General features: G+C 53.2%; 1 protein-coding gene across 4 annotated transcripts in view; it reads right to left on the reverse strand.

Annotated features, from left to right (window-relative positions):
- The window catches only part of Faim2 (Fas apoptotic inhibitory molecule 2), a 29,025-nt gene extending 15,312 nt beyond the window's left edge, over positions 1 to 13,713 (reverse strand). Inside the window, exons 1-5 of one of the 4 annotated variants that reach the window (XM_031355474.1) lie at positions 13,545 to 13,713; positions 10,815 to 11,016; positions 6,819 to 6,886; positions 6,353 to 6,417; positions 5,941 to 5,994 (exon numbers count right to left, since the gene is read on the reverse strand). In XM_031355474.1, the coding sequence (XP_031211334.1) occupies positions 5,941 to 5,994; positions 6,353 to 6,417; positions 6,819 to 6,886; positions 10,815 to 11,016; positions 13,545 to 13,559 (404 nt within the window). In that variant the 5' untranslated portion in view covers positions 13,560 to 13,713. Of the gene's footprint in view, positions 1 to 5,940; positions 5,995 to 6,352; positions 6,418 to 6,818; positions 6,923 to 9,043; positions 9,156 to 10,814; positions 11,017 to 13,544 lie in introns of those variants that run through there. The other 3 variants (XM_031355464.1, XM_031355492.1, XM_031355484.1) reach the window with 3 other exon arrangements.
- Positions 13,714 to 19,568: the final 5,855 nt, after the last annotated feature.

Here is a 19,568-nt window from a genome sequence, read left to right on the forward strand (position 1 = left end):
AGCCTTGAAACCACTATGTAGTCCAGGCTAGCCTTGAATTCTCAGTGAGCCTCCCACTTTAGCCTCCCATGTCCCAAGACTGCAGACCTCACCCGCCCCGCCCCCTCTGCTAAGAGACTTTAGTTAAAAAGCTCAGTCACACACAGAGGCTGGGTACATTGTAACTCAGAGGGAGAAGGGCCTGGCCAGCGAGCATGAGGGACCTGCCTTCAGTCCCTAGAACCCACGTGGGAAGCTGGGCATGTCGGCACACTCTTGGAGACCCAGCTCTCAGAGATCAAAGACAGGAAGGGGGCTTTCAGGGGCTCAGCTTGATGGCCAGCCCGTCTAGCCTCACTGGGAGCTCCAGGCCAATGGGACACTGTTTCAAAGGCGGTGGATGGCTTCCCTGAGGATGTCATCCAAAACTGGCTTCCGGCCTCCATATGCACATGTACACGCAATGGATCCACATGAACACATGTGCACACCCATACACATGCATTCCAAAATGAATGAATGAATAAATAAATAACTAAATAAATAAATAAGAAGCTCATGCTGGCCGCCATGGTGTAGTGATGCAATCCAGCACACAGGTCAGAGAACCAAGAACTCAGGGTGATCTTGATCTACTTATGGAGTCTGAGGCTAGCCTACTCCATGGCAGACCTGCCTCAGAAATAATAGATAAATAAAAAGCAAATTAAAAGTTACTCTAAAATATACTTGGTGTGCTGGGTACTTATTTGTTTTGTTTATTTATATAGTTTTTGAGGCAAGAATTTGTCATGCGCCTCTGGCTGGCCTGGAACTACCTACATGACTAGGGGAACGGGGTCGATGTTTGTTTTGGGGTGTGTTTATTAACTATTGACACGATCCTCCCTTCTTCATGGGCTGTGTTCTCCTTTACAGACGAGGTCAGCTGACTTGTCCTGTTGGGGAAGGGCTGAAACCAAGGTGCGCCAGTTGTGGGGAGCTGCCTCCCGACCGCCACACGCTGCCTCTCTCATCCCTTCCTCTAGCCAGCTCCTTAGCTGCTCTTATTACTTTCCTTTCCTACCAGGCTGTGGGCTCGGCACGGACTAGCCTACCCACACCGAGCAGAACAGGAAGCAGAATCAATTTGTGGATCAGGTGGCTGCATCCGGTGGGAAGTGGCTAGCCCGTGGATGACTGCTAAGAGTTTTTTGGAAAGCAAGGGTCAAAGGTGAGGAGATAGAAGATGGGGGTGAGCTCCCAGGACAACTGGACTAGCAACACACAGTCTCCACCCTCAGCAGGCCCTCAGCTTGGCTTTGCAGTTCTTTCTCCATCTCCTCAGAGTCTCACCTGCCCTCCATGCAATTCCAAACAGCCTTCTCCTTTCCTAACTCTCCCAGGCTGCCTCACTCTCTGCTATGTTCCAGAAAGATCTGAGATAATGAGGGAGGATCCCTTGGCTCCTGGACCGTCACCTGCAAACCTCACGTAGCGCTACCAGGATTCCTGTCCCTCAACTCTTTCCTAAGCCGTTGCCCCCGGTCTGGGCTTTGGGTCCAAGGCCCTCAAAAGCCCAGTGACAGCTTACTTTAAAGGTCCTGAGGTCACCAGGTCTCCCCTGCCGACCTCCTTGGCTTTTCCCCATCTTCACTCAGCATCTTCCCTGGTTCTAGCTCCGCAGGAAGCTGCCTTTAAGGTCGTCTCCGGAGAGTCTCCTCAGTGCCTCTTCATCTCTCCAACCTGCCCGACACACGGGCCTCAGCCCCACGTGAGAGCTGGCATTGTCACATCAGGGTGACCCTGTTGAGTTTGGTTGTTACTCGGTCCTTCCATTACATGAGCTTGATGTCTGGTCACTCCTATTGTTTCCCCAGTTCCACAATGACACACTTTTGGGTTCCCTCCTCCCTCCCTCGCTGGCCACTCCTTCTCAGCCTCCTTTAAGGATCCTCCGAAGGAGCTGGATGCTTCAAGCTGACTCTTCCCCCACCCCGCTCTCCCTAGCTAGGCTCGCTCAGACAGACAGATGACCCCATACTCAAGATCTCCACTTTTCCCTCTCAGCACTAGATTGGGACGTCTCTTTGGCTGCTAAGGGAACAGAAGCTTTTCAGAAACAGTACCAGACGCGGAGGGCTAGAGCTGAGTTCTGCACCCCCCCCCGCCACTCCCCCTTCCCACTGCCGAGGATGCCATGCAACCAGCCAGCCGCCCATCCAGAGGCCTCAGCATCAGTCTTGGCGCTTGCCTGCCTGCCACACCCAATTAATCACCTGCATCTGCTCAGCCTCCCACTCAACCCTCACTCTCCCCTCCATCTCTGCCACCTCCCTTTGAAGTTGGGCCACCTCTTTCTCTTTTCTCTCTGGCTGGGATGATAGCCCGCCTGCAGCCCAGCCTTTCACCCTCCACACTACAGGCCGATCAGATCACATGTTCCCCCCCACCCCCCACCCTCCACCCCCCCCGAAGACTTGGCGATGCCTGCAGTCCACCCACCGCTGGCTCCTCAGTTCTACTGTCACCGGACATCACCCACCCTCTGCTTCTCATCACCACCTGTTCTGCCCATCACTCCAGTGGCAAGACCAAGACTCCCTCTTGGACCGGCTTCCTCTGACTGCAGCCTCAGCCAGCTCAGCTCACATGGCCCCTGCTCCCCTGTAGCACCAGGAGGCCGGCTTGTGACTTCTTTTCCCTGCCATCTAATCTGGAGTCTGACACCAGTAAGCGCTCTTCAAATATTTCTGCATGAAATGAAAAAGCCAAACCAGAACAGTAACCAAGCAGGCAGCGTTGGAATGTGAAGCTCAAGACCCCAGAGGTTCCACTGCAATCGGATGCCAGGTGCCAGAGCTGTGGCCACACTGCACATGGGGGGCAGCAGAACCCTCCTGTCCCTAGGGCTACTCTGAGGCTGGAGAGGTGGCTCAGCAGTTTAAGAGCACTGACCGCTCTTCCAAAGGTCCTGAGTTCAATTCCCAGCAACCACATGGTGGCTCACAACCTTCTGTAATGAGATCTGATGCCCTCTTCTGGTGTGTCTGAAGACAGCTACAGTGTACTCATACATAAAATAAATAAAGAAAGAAAGAAAGAAGGAAAGAAAGAAAGGAAGGAAGGAAGGAAGGAAGGAAGGAAGGAAGAAAAAGTGCTCTGGCCTCTGCTCCATAGGGTCTCAGTCACTTCGACAACTAAGACAACAGTGACACCTGGCTGTGTGTCTCTTGTCCTTCTGGTCAGCCCAGAAGATTCCTGGGACCAAGGGCCTCATGTCCTTTTCTCTGCACTCTCTTAGTTCCTCAACCCTTCAGACCGGCATCAGAAGGAAGGCTGGAGAGACTCAGGATTCCAAAGACCATGGTACAGCTTTGGAGCTTGGTGCCAGAAGTCCTGTCCCAGGCTTGCCGCGAGTCTTTGGCCATGGACAAGAATTTAACAGCCAGTCCCAGTTCCCCGTACTGCAGAACAGTAAGACCGCCTGCCAGCTCCGGGAGGTGCAGCCTAAGCACTGAGCACAGGCTTGTCTTGGCGCAGAGCTGGACTCGTGAATGGGAGCTGCTTGCTGTCATCAGAGACTGGCTGACTGACAGCTTTCCTCAGCCACCCCCACCCCAGCCCTCACCTCATGCTTCTCCTCCTCTGCCTGCTGTTCTCTGTTCCCTCTGCTCGTCCACAGACACCATGCTCAGTGGGAGCAATCAGACAATTAGGAGAGAACCCAGTGGAGAGAGACGACAGGGACCTTGAGAAAGCCAGGGCTACTGGGGCCCAAAGAGAGGGGTTGTGTGTGAGCAAGAACAGTTGATTTCCTGTCGCAGCCTCAGCCCCAGGCCCCTAGACAGCCTGCTTAGTGTCAGGATGGGCACTGAGACTCCGGCGAAGACCAGGTACTAAACCCTTTCTGTACTTTCAGGTACTAGCCTTTTCCGGCTGACTTGCCCTAGTGCCAGGGGCTACCGCCAACAGTGCACAGTGGGCAAGCGTGTGGCTGTCAGGAGGTTTTAGTTTTCTATCCTGGCTCCGATGCTCAGAGGCTTCACTCTGCCTCAGTTTCCTCATCTGTAAAATGGAGACCATAACAGCACCTGCTTGGCAGGGTTGTTAAAGCCACACACACAAAACACTTGGCATGGCGCCTCTCGCATTAAAAAAAGAGCTGTTTTAGTCTCACTGTTATGAATGCTGTCCCAACAGGAAGAGACAACAAAGGAGCCCTCAGGGAGCATTTGATACGCGGAGGTGAGGAGGTGAGACTCAGGGGCAGGATGGAGAGACTAAAGGGGTGTGGAGGCCAGGGTAGACCCTCAGGTAGGCCTTCTGCAGGAAGAGGTGGTGGACTGGCGACAGAACTTTGTGGTGTCCCAGGGAAGCACAGGCCATGCCCTCCCCCCCCCCCGCACCTCTTTCCACCTGTTCATCGCTGCTTTCTCCTTGAATGTCACCATTGCAAGGCCAGATGCTCCCTCCCCATCCCTACCTCTCTGACACCGTCCAAGGGACTCTGCCCACCTCCCTGAGCTGTCCCTGCCATCAGGAACTCAGGACATGGAGTTCCACAGACTGTGTCACAGAAGAGGGGCCAGGACACCATTTCCAAGGTCTCGGGGGAGGGGGGTGCCTACGCCTGCCAGACGGTGCTGACGTGCTAGGAGCCATGCCAACCTATTGTGTAGGCTGGCCAAGGTGGCCGTCCCTGGGGCCTCATTAGATGTACGCACAGTGCCTCCCAACTCCCCAGGGCTCAGCCCTCCCTCCCGGGCTGCCGACTGACTCTCTCTACTGGGCCCTAGGAAAGACTGTACGATGTCTTCACTCCTGGAATCCTGGGAAGTTTCTCACTGTGAATCTCTGCCCGTTTGTGCTAAGAATAAGCCCCACTCTAGGCTCTGGTGGCTCACAGGGCTTTATGCCGAGCCCAGCCCCACACTGGATCCCCATTCAAGAACAGGCTGGGCCAGTCGGTGTGTCAGCTTCTCTGCCATGCTACGTCTTGATGCTTAGCCCCCGAGGGCCCTGCTGCTCTGTGGGATGTCCTTCTGTCTGTCTGTCAGTCTAGCCCCCTCGCGGCGATCCTCCCAATCCTGTCTATCCTGTGAAGTCTGCATCACCCATCCTTGACAACTGTGCAAGCTCCCTTGCATCTGCACCACCCATTACCTTCTCCCATAGCCAGAGGGCTCCTGCCCAGTAGCCCCAGTACAGGGCTGGCTCATACTGGACACCAAATGGGGACCTGGAGAGAAGAGTTTTCTAAGTCTTGGATGGTTCTGGCTTGGAAATAACCCAAATTATTCCTTAGTTACCAGGGAGGAGGGTCCGAGTCACCTACAGCCTCAAGATTCTTCTTGCAAATGGCCCTCCATGTTCCTTAAAGAGCACAGGACTACTGTCAGCCAAGTGGCTGGCGGGCAGGAGAGAGTGCCAGGCAGAGGGATTAAGAGCACAAGTCTTAACTTGAACCCAACTCTGCTGCCATCGACTAGCTGTGTGATCCTGGGCAAATTACCCAACCTCTCTGAGTCTTAAGGTCTTCTGAGGTAGTCATACCTAGTAGATTTAAGGATCAAATGCAATACTGTACATGGAGCACACAAAACAATGCCCAGCCCTTAATTAGGTGCTCGTTAAGTGGTGGATCTTATGATTAATAATTTCATAAGCATTAATAACAATGTTAATAGGAGTAGCAACATTATCATTAGAGAAGGTCAAAATACTCCAGCCTCTTCCCTCCTAGGGTCAAGGTACCAACTCTCTCTCTATCCCAGGGCCCTAGCCCCACCCCTGGCCAGACCACCACCTGCCCCCCCCCCACCTCCAGCTGTCAGATCTGACCAATCCAAAAGTTGCTCCTGGCCATGCTAGGGGTCTCTGAGGTCCTCCCCACTTGGATGTGGGACTATGATGACTTGGATCTTTCAACGGAACACAGTGGACATCTCTAGGACGTAACCTGGGGTGGGGAATACTCACTAGGATGCCCAGTACCAGCCTGGGTTAGCCTGGACATAGTCCTTAACGACGTCACTGTAGAAAAGGATGGAGCAGAGTCAGAGGCTGGCCTACATCTGCTTCTGCTCAATGACTATGCCTGCCCCACATGGATTCAGAGAAAGGAGGTGGACTGGGCTCTAGATGGTACCTACGGGACCTGGGGTGACTGGGGCAACACAAAGGAAGCATCACGGACAGGCAGGGCCCACTCTGCGATGTTTGGGGAACTTCTTATATGGGGCACACCCAGCCTTCTTCCCCAGCATGAGGACATCCACACCCTTCATCTATCTCTCCAAGTGGACATTCCAAGAGAGGTCTGAGGGAGTCCCCCTGCCCCAGGCCTAGCCATGCCCCTCCTGGAAGGCATCAGTCCACATTTCCAACTCACCAGAAGGTAAAGAGAGCCACCACAGCCACGGTCACCAGCAGCTGGACCAGTAGGATGGTATAGACCTGAGAGAGGGAGTGATCAGTTTGGGAAGCCCTGAGCCCCAGCAAGTCTCTGACAGACCCCAGCTCCCAGGGACTCATTTGAATCCAGTCCTCCCTATTAGATACTTCTGGATGTCTTCCTTCACGGGGCTACTGGGCAGATCAGACAAGTGAAGGGACAGGAAGGGTGGAGCGGCCTACAGAGCCCAGAGGATAAGGAGCAAGGGCCCTGGGTGAGACCTCAGAAGCACATGCCAGGAGGAGCCATGAGCTGGGATGGTGGGAGCGAGTAAAAGCTCTCTGCAGGGGTGGGGGTGAGGGGTGGGGGTGGCTGGGCTGATGTCCTTCCAGGGGTTTCCATACAGGGTCCCCAACCCCTCCCTGCCCTCTCCCCAGCCCAGAGCATGGGAGAAGGTGCTTGCCTTTCTGATGAAGAGCCGGCGAACTTTCTGGTCATCCCAGCTGAAGGTGGTGAAAAGCTCATGGTGTCCTGCGGGGAAACCACCTTCATAGCCGGAGCTCCTGCCTGGGTGGGTGGGTGGGTAGAGGCTCTGAGAGTTCGCTGCCAACCCAGCTTTCATGCCAATGTCATGGCATGACATGACAGTGGCTTCTGAAGTCTTCTCCCTAGCCCCACTGTCAAATTCCCCTTTGACCACACCTGCCCTCTGCACATCTGTCTTCCTGGTCACTTCTTGCTCTCTCTGATTCCAGGAATGAGCTATCTCCCATCACCTCCCTCCACAATGGCTGGGGCTCTGGAGACCAAGCTCTGTAATACAAATGTCCCTTCCCTCTTGTGTCCCCATCTCCCTCCCTGGACAGTCCAGCTGCTTCAAATCAGCAAGGAACAGCCAGTTCTCCTGGCCAGACAATGTGTCCTAAGACCAAATATCCTGCCTTACTCCAGCTGCTCTAAGGCCCACGGGCTGGGACCAAATGCTGGGTGAAAGAGCTCGGCCTGCCGATGCTCAACTGTAAACCAGGGGCTGCTGGGAAAGGAGGTCCAGAAAGAGGGAGAGCAAAGTGGGTGAGGTTCAGGCCTGGTTCCAAAGCTCTAGCTTTTGCAGGAGTAAAGCCCCTATAGCCAAATGGATCCACAGATAGATCTACCAACCTATGGGGTGAGCTGGGTGAACCCGAGCCTTCTCAGGCTCTGTTTGTTTGGACAACGGGTCCACTTCACAGAGACCAAGTTACATAAAACAGAAATTCTACCTGTTCTGTGCCTAGTGGAGGCCACACTGTCTTTGCCTTTGTGCCCCCTCCCTAGGGCCATTCTCAAGCCCCGAATGTATCTACCCTGGTCTGTTCTACTATGCCCATCAGGTCTGGCTAATCATTCCCTCTTTCCCAGCAACAGCCTCTGCCTTAGTCTCTCAGAGATGACCACGGCACTGCCCGGTTAGAGCTCTTCTATAGCTCCTCTCCTGCTCATCACTCAGGTTCAAGTTCTTTGTTTTTTTGTTTTGTTTTGTTTTGTTTTTTTGGTTTTTCTGAGGCAGGGTTTCTCTGTGTAGCCCTGGCTGTCCTGGAACTCACTCTGTAGACCAGGCTGAAGTTCTTTGTTTTGTTTTCTGTGACATGGTCTCAAGCAGACCAGGCCGGTCTTGAACTTACTGTGTGGCTGAGGATGACTTTGCATTTCTAATTCTCCTGTTTCCATCTCCTGAGTGCTGGGTACAGACATGTGCTACCATGCCAGGCAAGTTTAAGTTCTTCTAAGGATGTCAGGCTGAGCAGTCTTTGAGTCTCCCCTCATCCTGAGCAGTCGTCCTTCCCACGTTCTCAGCCTGACTACACTTGTCCAGCCACCTGCCTTCTTGCCCCTGGACCTGGCCCATCAGGTGCTTTCTGAGGATCATTCATTGTTCCTTCCTTACACACTAACTCGAGACACGCTTCAGGGCTCTACACGGACACAGGAAATCTTCCATGACTGGATGACCAGATGTAAGTCATCAACCTGCCAGACCACTGCCACTGGCTGTGAGAAGGGACCCTTGAGTCCCCAGCCACAGGCTGGTGAGATGGCTCAGCAGAGAGGACTGGGTGTCCCTTAAGTCGCCAGCCACAGGCTGGTGAGATGGCTCAGCAGAGAGGACTGGATGTCCCTTACTGATTCTTGGTCACAGGAGCCGGAGTGTCCAGGGAAGGGGATGGGGACACAGGAGGGAAGGGACATTTATATGCAGAGCTTGGTCCTTGGAGCCGCAACCATCATGGAGAGAGAGGATGGAAGATAGCTCATTTTGGAGCCAGAGCAGGGAGAGCAGTAAGTGACTGGGAAGTCAGATGTGGGGTGGGGGTGGGGGGCTCAAAGGAGTATTTGACAGGGGGCCTGGAGTGGAAGACTTCAGAAGCCTAGAGAACCCAAACAGGTAGGTCAGTGAGCTAGCTGGCTCTCTGAGGCCTCACCTCAGTCCCTGAGGTGCACATGTATGATAGTCAGCTCATGAGAACACAGCCACAGACAGGGCTCTGCAACCCAGGAGTGAGCTCAGACATGACACTTCCCACAAGCTGAATGTTTGTCACCTGCTGACTGCAAGGATCAGCCTCCCTTCCACCTTAAGGACTTAGAGGGTTGTCCTCAAATAAAGCAACCAGGGCAGGAGAGTCAGAGAGGGCGAAGAACTGCCCCCACCTGCACTGGCCTTCCAGTGCGCCACCCTGGAGTAAGGCGCCTGCGCTCTGGACAGAGGGGTAGTTTTGGAAGAGACACGGACCATGGTCGTCGCTCACTCCTTAGGAGCAGGGACTCTGTGAGGGGTATTGTCTTCAGGACCCTTCTAGAACTTTATGGGCAATGAGAGAGCTACGGTGGGGGAGGGGCAGTGGAGGAGCAGCAGAGAAACCCTGAAAGGTCTGAAAGTTTAAATTTAAAAAAAAAAATGTTGAGGCTGGAGAGGTAGCTCAGTGGTTAAGAGCACTGATTGCTCTTCCGAAGGTTCTGAGTTCAAATCCCAGCAACCACATGGTGGCTCACAACCATCCGTAATGATATTTGACGCCCTCTTCTGGAGTGTCTGAAGACAGCTACAGTGTACTTATATATAATAAGAATAAATAAATCTTTTAAAAAAAAAAGAAAGAAAGAAAGAAACTGGGCAGTGGTGGCGCACACCTTTCATTCCAGCACTTGGGAGGCAGAGGCAGGTGGATCTGAGTTCGAGGCCAGCCTGCACTACAGAGTGAGTTCCAGGACAAGCCAGGGCTACACAGAGAAACCCTGTCTCGAAAAACAAAACAAAACAAAAAGTCATGTTATTATTATATGCAAGTACATGAGTGACCGTGTATGTGCGTGTGTTGATGATTTGGGTGCATGCATACTATAAAGCGCATGTAGAGGTCAGAGGCTAATGTAACGCTCTGGAGTCAGTTCTCTTCTTCCACCGCCTGCTCTGGAACCTGGGGACAGAACTGAGCTCATCAGGCTTTTGTGGCAAGGTGCATGGACCTGCTGAGCCATCTCACCAGTCTGTTGCTGAGGACTTAAGAGTCCCCCCCCTCACAGCCAATCACAGTGGTCCAGCAGGCCCCCTCACAGCCAATCACAGTGGTCCAGCAGGCTTCTCAGCCACACAGCCAAGAGGCCACTACTGGGATCCTGGAATGCTACTATTGATAAAGATGTTGGTGACTTATGTCTGGCCAGCCATGTAGCTAGTTCCCACACACCTACCCTGCACTGTGCCTGCCCACCCCCTGTAAAACCCAGAGGAAGGATGGGAAATGATGAGAGAAACTGGGAGGGGAACCCCTGGTCCCTTGCTCTCTGACAACCCTAGACTGCACAGAGGCCGGATCCCACAAGGTTTCAGAGCAGTCATTATATAAATGCATCCAGAGGACACCCATACAGTCAAGATCATGGCTGCATGAACTTTCACTAACCCTTCCTGACTGCTCTGATCCCTTCCAACCCCTGGTCTGTGCCTATTCCTTCTATGAGGGCCTTATTTATTAATTTACTTGTTTATTTATATGGGGTTTCCCTGTGTAATCCTGGCTGTCCCGGCACTCACTCTGTAGACCAGGCTGGCCTTGAACTCAGAAATCCTCCTGCCTCTGCCTCCAAGTGCTGGGATTAAAGGCGTGTGCCACTATCGCCCAGTTCTATGAGGGCCTTAGACTAAAACTTGGCTTTAGTCCCTTATTGCCCCCTCCAGTTGGCTTAGCTCAGTGATTTGTAAAAAAGTCCCCTCCTCTCTTGCTGAGAGTGCCCCACAGTGTACCTCTCCTCTCTCTTCCCTTTGAGCATCCTCATCCTCAGAACGACCCTCCAAGGCCACTGTCCGCTGTTCTGCACAACCGCACCAAGCACGCCGTGTCTGCAACATCCTCCTACAGGCTTCCCATCTGTGCCCAATGCTCTTTCTATCCCTCCAACCTCTGGTCACTGAGAGACTTACTGGGGTCCACATAGGCCCAGCTTGGATGGAGTGGTACAGCCGTGGGGCCCTGGGGGAAGGCCCCTGCCTTCAGCCCCTCTCCAGAGGTGGCCTCCTCGTAAGAGGGTGGCGCAGAGGGCACTGCCGGAGCATCCTTCTTCTCTCCATTTGCCTGCTGCTGCTGTTGCCCCTCAGTCCCGGGGGCCTTGTTAGCCACAGAGAGCTGTAGAGTAGAGGCAGAGAGAGGGGGGAGAGAGAGAGAGAGAAAGAGAGAGAGAGAGAGAGAGAGAGAGAGAGAGAGAGAGAGAGAGAGAGAGAGAGAGAGAGAGTGAGTAGTTGCCAGGGGCAGAGACTTGCAAGTCCTCCCTGCAAGCCCCTTGATTCCTGGAATCTACCTAGATGCTCTTCCAGCCTGTGGTAGGGAGTGAGGCAGACAAGAGCCCATGGAACTGAGGTCAGAGGGGTGGGGCCAGCTAAGGAAAAGAGACAGTAAGCAGGAAATCTACCAGGGTGGCTATGGAAGCCATAGTGCCACCCAGGTGAGAGATTGGGCTTCTGTGGTCCTACAATTGCTCTGAGCTCTGGTGAAGGGCCTGACCCATAGGAGACCCTATTACTGAACAAAAGTTTCTCCTATCTCATTGCCTTTCCAACTTGCTCACTGTATCCAACCAATTTTATTTTGCATAATCATTTTTTTTGTTGTTGTTATTTGTTAGTTGCTTTTGAGACAGGGTCTCCCTATATAGCCCTGTCTGTCCTGGAACTTGCTCTGTAGACCAGGCTGGCCTCGAACTCAGAAATCCACCTGCCTCTGCTTCCCAAGTGCTGGGATTAAAGCTGTGTGTGACCATGCCCGGCTGTTCTACCAATTTAAAAATGAGGAAACTCAGAATCAGAAAGGGGGATGACTAAAGTCCCAGGGCCACATTCGGCGCCCAGGGCCACAGGGCTTAGGCTCAGTCCCTGGGGATCAGCTGCTTTCGGTTGAGTTGGAAATGCAGGAGGGGAGTGGCATGAAACAGGGAGACAGGAAGGGAAATGATGAGCCTGTGGGGCAGAGGGCAAGCAGCTCCTGCAGAGACAGTCTTCCTCAACCAGGCCAGAACAGAACATCAAAAGGACATTGCCAGAGGAGCCAGGGAAGACATCTAGCTTCAACCCTTCCTTCCTGTGAGACAGGGAATGGAGACGCAGGGGGAAACTGTACAGGGTGGGTTAAGAACTCCAGTCCACTTAAACTAATCTATGCCCTCTGGGTGGGCACAGTGGACACAGCAGCTTGGTGAGACAGTGACACCTGTGAGTATCAGGGCACAGAGACTATGAAGACGAGAAACCAAAGAAAGGCCTGGCCTCAGAAAGGGCAACTTCGGTCTGGGTGCAGGAGGTTCTGCTGGGGGGAAAGGCTGCTGCTGTCTCCCTGTGGTGAGACAACCAGGGAGCCCCCAACTTTACTCCCTCTACAGCCCAGAGGTGACTGGACCTCAGGAGGCTTTTAGCACCCCACTCCCTAAAAAGACACTGTGGGAATCTGGGAGCAAGCAGCTGAAGAACTGAGGCACCTTACCACCAGAACAGAAAGAGGAGCTAGCTCCTAACAGCTAGGATGGGGTGGGCGTGGAAGAGGAGGCTCCACTTCCCCAGGCTCAGCTCCGCGCCTCCTGCCTCCTGGCAGTGGGACCCCGAGCCCAGGCTCCCTGGCTCCCTTCATGTCTAAAGAAGCTGCTGTAGCCCCCACCTTTCCACCCATCCCACCCCCGAACCTCTGGGACCCCACCACCCCTCACAGAAGGCATTCCCAAGCGGCCAGTGTCAGGAAGTGGTATCACCCAATGACATCATTTTGAGGCCCTTGAAGAGCTTGAACACAGAAGGGTCTGAGGGTCTGAGGAGGGATGCCATTAGCTCTGAGGTTGGTATCAAAGAAAAAAGCAAGGTTTGTGTGTGTGTGTGTGCCAGGGGGCTTCTTCTGTTTTCCCTGCTGAATCCTTAGCACCTCTAAACAGAGGGCTAGGGGACCCTCCCCTTCACCCTGGGCCCCGGTGGTTGTATAATTCCACAGGCTGTTGATGTTACATAAGCCATCTGCACCACCCAAGGCTGCCCAGGCCCTTCCCTGTAGTTCAGACCTAAAATTTGTGTATTGGTGTGGGGAGGCAGGAGAATATGTTTTTATTTTCAGCCAGTCCCATGTCTGGCCAAAACAAAAGTCAAACCATCCTTCTGTAGGGTTGCCATAGCAACTCCCAACCCTAGGAGATGTACACTGATATCCAGAGTGGAATAATGAAGGGAGTTCAGAGGGGGTGTCTGGAGGGAGTAAAAGATCACCCTAAGGTGGATGAGTCCGGCACTAAAGACACACCCACAGGCATTGCCCCTCAAGGCTCACCCTGGCCCCCAGGAAGGGCTCTCTCTCTTCCTCCCTCCCCCTCCCTTTCTTCCTTTTTCCTTCCTTCTCTCACCCAGTCTGGCTCCTAACAGGGCCCAGGGTGCAGAGCTCCGTGATACCACAGCAAAGGGTGGGAGGCAGAGCGGGGAAGAGAGCCTTGGGCTTGGGAAAAGTCCTAAACTTATTCCTTGAAACGGACTGTTTGGTCCTCTTGACATCAGCAAAAGACCACAAGGACCTTTGCACTGGAGCCAGGAAAGGGTGCTTAAAGTGGTTCAGAAAGCTTTCCCAGGATGGCAGGGAAGTAGGGGTCCAGAGAGTGGAGGATGGTGCAGGCGGCGGGGACATGCCCCTACCTTTCCCTGGGTCATGATGTCGTCCCTGGAGGAAGGGGTCCCTGAAGCGGGGGTGGCCGCTTGGGTCACCGCAGCCTGCCTGCGTCTCTTCTTTCCTCCGCGTGGATTCTAGCAACATCCACTGCAACCCGGCCAGGCTTACCGGAGCGTACCATCCGCACACGGGGGAGGGGGAGGGCCTAGGAGGATGCTGCTGGGGACGCAGGATGCTGCGGACCTGAGAGCGGGGCAAGACATGCGCTTTGGCCTCCTCTGCTTCTCCCACACACTTCAGCCATCCCAGGGGACCGGGGAGCATAGCGCTGTGGAGCAGCAGGTGGATGGGTCCGCGGGGGTGGGAGGAGGCACCAGGACTCCCTGACACCCGACCAGCTGATTCTGGTCTGCCAGTGTACAGAGCTTGTGTAAGGGCCTCATCTCAGCGCCAGCAGCCACCAGCCTTAGCCTTGTTCCCCCTCCCTGCTCGGATGGCCTCAATTTGTCTCCATCTCCACAGCCCTCTCATCGTCTATTTCATCATTCACCATAGACTACGAAAGTTCTGGATGGCTTGCCCACTCTGCCTCCCACCAGGACTCCCGGGCCTTAGCCAGCCCCCAGCCATCTTTCCCCTTGCTCTGGTTTACCCACTTGTAAAATGGAAGCTATAGCGCCCCCTCCCCCTCCCACACCCTGTCTCATGGCATGTCTGGGAGAAGGCAATTTCTGTCTCTTTCAACCTTGTTGAGACAGGTACTTCTGGAGACATGGCTAGCTCTGCCTCAAAGCTCCTTCTTGCTCTCCTCTATCTGTACCTTTTCAGCCTCCATCATTTTAATTCTGTCCTCTTTCCATTCCAGTCCACCTACCCCCTTCTTTAGCCTTGTCCTTGGGGCTCAGTCAGCACCAATCCCCATTTTCTGCAGTTCCCACAGTGTCCCTGTGAGATTCAGATCTCACGAATTGGGCTCAAGCCCCAATTTAGTCAGCTCCCGGGCTGTGTGACCTTGGCAAGGCTCTTACCCTCTCTGAGCTGCTGCATCTCTCTATGAAAAGGAGGCTAAGAGTAGAACTGTGTTCTCCATCGGATGCAAAGCCCGATGGGTAATGGTGGCAAGAGCACACTGAAAACAAGTTCTCCCAGGGTGGGAATTGTGAGAAGCCGTGGAAGCCGACTACAGTGTCTCCTGGAGGGTCAAATCTCCTAGGAGAAGGTGGGAAATAAATCCTGACGAGAAAGAGTGGCCAATAGCTTTCTGCCCTTCAGTCGTGTAGTCCCCAGCCCCTGCTTGCCAAACCCACCTCTGCCAGGTAGTCAGCCCTTGGCTCCTAGCACTGCTGTTCACGCCGAGCCAAAGCTCCCCTCTCTACACTTGCTTCTCTCCCTCAGGAAGCTCTTGTGCGGGCTTTACTACTCTTGTTACATAGTTTGGATCATCCCAATGCAGCTCTGCTCTGTGGGAGTCTTTGTCTCTGCATTGATCTTACTGTAGCAGGTCTTTTCAGGTTCATGTTTGGGAAAAGCACTCAAATTGTTACTAGTAGCGTTTCTCAGAGAGCTGGCATGGCGTGGGGCCTGAAGTCAGCGGTGCAGGCTGTGCTCTTCCTGGATGAGAGCAAGCCGACTCAGCCCAGGGCCCAGGGAGTCTTGATCCCTCCCTCGCTTGCTTCAAGGCTGCTGGGATATGGTCTAAGTGGGGAGTTCCCCCTCACCCTTTAGTCACAGCACCTCACCAGGCACGTTGGACCCTCCTTTTAGTTCCGATCCACCATTACTGTTTCCAATAGCAATTGTTACCGTAGACTCACATTGGTTTTATTTAGTTCTCTCTCCCCCATTTCCACCCACTAGGGTATCAGTGGAGTGATGTGGGGTGTTTTACATTGCTATGTACCTGTGGGTTAAAAAAGCGTATGACACAGATATAGTACGTGAACATTTGGGGACTAAAGGCAAGTGACCTGAGAATGCTCAAGTGAGGGTGGAATGTTATGAACATCCTCATGTTTTCAGATGTTTTGGCATCACCAGTAGAAGTGGCACCGCCATTGTGTGGATCCTGGTATCTGAAGGCAGTTTAGATGTGATGATCAGAGCATAAGCCAGAGCAGATCCTGCACTGCACTTCAAAGCTGAGTGGTGAACCAGGTTCCCGCCCAGAGTCTCCATTTCCTCAGTACTTAAAAATGGGCACTGTTTTAGAGTTGATCTTTGTGGCCCACAGAGAGATTCAATGACTATGCGTGGAAAGAGTTTAACACAGCAGGTTCAATCTCTGGGTTGCAACCCCTTTAGGGGAGTCGAAAGACCCTTTCATAGGGTTGCCAGCGGAAAACACAGATGTTTCCATTACGATTCATGCCTAGCAAATTAAAGTTATGAAGTAGCAATGAAAATAACTTTATGGTTGGGATCACCACAACATGGGAAACTGTATTAAAAGGCCGCAGCATCAGGGAGGTTGAGAACCGCTGGTTTAACCAAAAGAACATCCATGATGCAATTAGCCCTTGGTGTTAGCTAATTGGCGTTCCTTAAGGCTTCCACAATGGTGTTTAGTGAAATCATGGGCTCCCACCGAAGGCAGCGCAGCTGCACCTTGTGCACTGGACACTCGTTCCTCATGCTTCTGCCCTTTTCAGGGTGAACCACTCTGGGAGGGTCCCCAGCCACCTTTCTGTAAGGAGCCTTCCACTGCATTCAGGTGTCTACCCTGCCTGAGCAGGAAGCATGCAGTACAAGCAGGACGGGGCAGCTAAGAGGAACCAATGCTGGAAAGAGCAGGGACCAGCAAGGGGATCCCCAGTTGGGGCAGTCCTGGGGTCCCATCCTTGGATCCCCAACCCTGCTGATGAGTGTTCTCACACTTGTCAGAGGTAGGAAGGTAGGGGGAGTTGTAAGGTTTTTAAGTGAGATAATGACATATTCAAAGACAGCTTTCACAAAGATGAAACTGGTGTATGTAGTGCTTTGCGGGGGCAGGTTTGATCTGAAGTGGTGTGTGGTAGGCGTAAGAAGGTGCAGGGTCAGACTTGCAGAGATTGTAACAGAATTGATGGCAGGCTCAGAGCCTAGGGACTGGAACAGCTTTCTGGGGCCCCAGCGCTGGCCCTGGACAAGATACACTCCCTTGATCTTTGTTTCCTCTTCTGCACATGGAAGGTTGGAACTACTAAGCTGGCTAGAAGCACTTCTGACAGAGCCGAGTATCTAACAAATCTCTGTAAGGTTTGGGGACTGGAAATCAAGTTTTCTAAGACTAGAAAGAGCCTGAGCAGTGCTGTCAGGACTTGGCAGGGGACTAGGTACACAATAAAGGAAGGAGGGACATCAGAGGGATGGGGAACCGGAACCTGGGTACTGGCCCACCAGTAGCAGAGAGCCTCACAGAGGTGCTGCCAGGTCCTCCTCCCGTGCAGCCTGGGAGACACCATACTCTGTGTGTGCATGGAAGCCACCTGCTCTCTGCTCTGAAGCCCAGACGGAAGAGGCATCAGGCAGCCAGACTAGAATAGAACTAAGGCTCTAGACTCTGGCTAAACAGTATGTGGGCAGTGGCTGAATCTCAGAATACACGAGGACATCCTAGGAGAGGGTAAGCAGGCTGAGGCAGGCTGAGGCAGGAGAGTTTCCCCCACCCCCGCCCCCACCCCTCCAGCAGGCTAACTGGGTGAGAGAGGGCAGGTGTGTTCTGGCTCCGCTGGGGGCAGGAAGTGTGAGCTTGGCCACTTCCTCTCTCCTCCTTTCAGCTCCACACCGTAGCAGCCCGTCCCTGCTAGCTCGCTCATCCTGCTTTCTGCTCAGCTTGCCAGCCAGGTCGTTTGAGGCCAGTGCCAGGGAGGGGAGGGGGATGAAGGTGTAGACAGAAGCCACTTCTCACTTTACAGATGTGGAAGTTTCAGGCCAAGAGGTTGAGTGACTAACCCAAAATAACATGACTTGCTGGGGGCCGAGCCAGGGTGAGGACAGCTCTCAGCCCAGTGACCCCACAACCCAAGGCAGTGGCAGGGGAACACAGGTAGTCAGGGGCGGGTATGGGTGGCATAGCTACCCAGCACCACACCCTTGTCAAGCCTACATACCCGCAGCTCCCTCACCATTCCCTGTGGGGGAGAGAGAGCCTGTGCCTTTTCTCTTTCTTTCTCTCCTCCTCTTTCTCTTCCTTCCTTCCTTTGTTTTGTTTTTTTGAGGCAGGGTCTCTACAAACCCCACTCCCACCCAGGCTTTTGAGGCTAACGATGGACAGGCCACAGCCTGGGGTGGTCCAGACAGTTCAGGCACGATGTTGTACCTACAGCTCCCCATATCCATGGCTGTTCCCCAAAGCCTGTTATTTTTGTAGCCTTTGCTCAACATAGGGGCCTCACCGCAGCACTCCTCACGAAGAGCAGACACTCTGTGCAGTCTGCCAGCCAGAGTTTCTCTTTGGAGCATATAACTCAGTGGGAAAGCATGTGACTACACAGCTAGGGTGTGCACTGCTGTCTGTCTTCTCCAGACACATATACCAGATACAGTCTGTAAAACGCGGGGTGCAGAAAGCCTGGGCCTTAGCAAGCAGTGATGCCCTCAATCCACTCACTGCAGAAGTCGCCTGTAGGACGTGGGCCCACACTCCTCTCCCTGCCTTTCTTATGCTGTTGTTGTTTGAGACAGGGTTTCTTTTGTAGCCCTGGCTGTCCTGGAGCTCACTCTGTAGACCAGGCTGGCCTTGAACTCACAGAGATCTGCCTGCCTCTGCCTCCCAAGGGCTGGGATTAAAGGCATGTACCATCACCAAGCATCCCTGTCCTTCTTTCTGCCCCATATCTAGGTTCTACTGCGATCTAGGCAGGGGGAGGTCAGCCAGCAGGTGGGACTGGAACATGTCCTTTCTGGGGCAGGAGTAGGGGCTACAGGCTCTGCCCACCCAGTCTGATGTCCGTCCACTATGCCCTGCCCCCTCGTAGCCTGGTTCAGACCCATTACAATGTAGAATAACGGCACATACTAGAGTTTCCAGGAGCCCATGTCCTGGTCCAGACTTAGCCACTCACTTCTGAAAGCCCTGAGAAGTCTCTTTCCTCTGGGTCTTGGTTCCAGCCCCTCCAGTTCCTGGAATGGGCATGAGTTCACTTCCCATCATGCATCCTGCTCTGAGTTCACTTCCTATCATGCCCCTTGTTCTGTGTGTGTTCACTTCCCATCATGCATCCTGCTCTGTGTACCTTTCTGCTTATCCACCAGATGGAATGTGCCTTAGAGGTACAGGCTGTGTGTGTCTATCCTCCCGTCTCTGCTCTGTCGCTGACACCTGACGGAGCTCAGTCATGAAGACTACAGGTGTTGGAATCAGATCAACATGGGTGTGAATTCTTGTTCCTCACGAACCCAATGAATTAACTTAGGTGACTGTGGAATCTTTCTGAGCTTGCATCCTCCTCTGTAGACCATACATCAACAAACATACCAATCCAATACTTTTTAAAGTGAGGAAAAATTAGGAAGCTTAGGCTAAGCTCAAACTCAAGGCAATCCTCCTGCTTCAGCCTCCCAAGTGCTGAGAATAAAAGTAGGTACCACATACCCAGCTTTCAGTAACCATTTTTTTTAAAGATTTCTTTATTTAATTTATGTATATGAGTACAGTGTCGCTGTCTTCAGACACACCAGAAGAGGGCGTCAGATCTCATTACAGATGGTTGTGAGCCACCATGTGGTTGCTGGGACTTGAACTCAGGACCTCTGGAAGAGCAGTCAGTGCTCTTCACCACTGAATCATCTCTCCAGCTCAGCTTTCAGTAACTATTCATGGAGGTCCACAGCATGTCAAGAACTGATGTATATGCAGAGATTCCAGCTTATAGGGCTCACTTGGTAAGACTCTGAATGCCTGGCATGGTCATTGATTGTGAGGACTATGAAAGTCTAAAGATAAGGCATGGTACAGTCCCTGCAACATAGTAAGCCGAACAAGCACAGATTCACAACCATCCATCAAGGATCTACAATGCTTTGGCACATTCCATGTGCTGAGGAGGCAGAGGCGTGTAGCACACCTGTTC

The sequence above is a fragment of the Mastomys coucha genome, unplaced genomic scaffold (genome assembly GCF_008632895.1).
Source record: "Mastomys coucha isolate ucsf_1 unplaced genomic scaffold, UCSF_Mcou_1 pScaffold11, whole genome shotgun sequence".
Taxonomy (NCBI): Eukaryota; Metazoa; Chordata; class Mammalia; order Rodentia; family Muridae; genus Mastomys; species Mastomys coucha.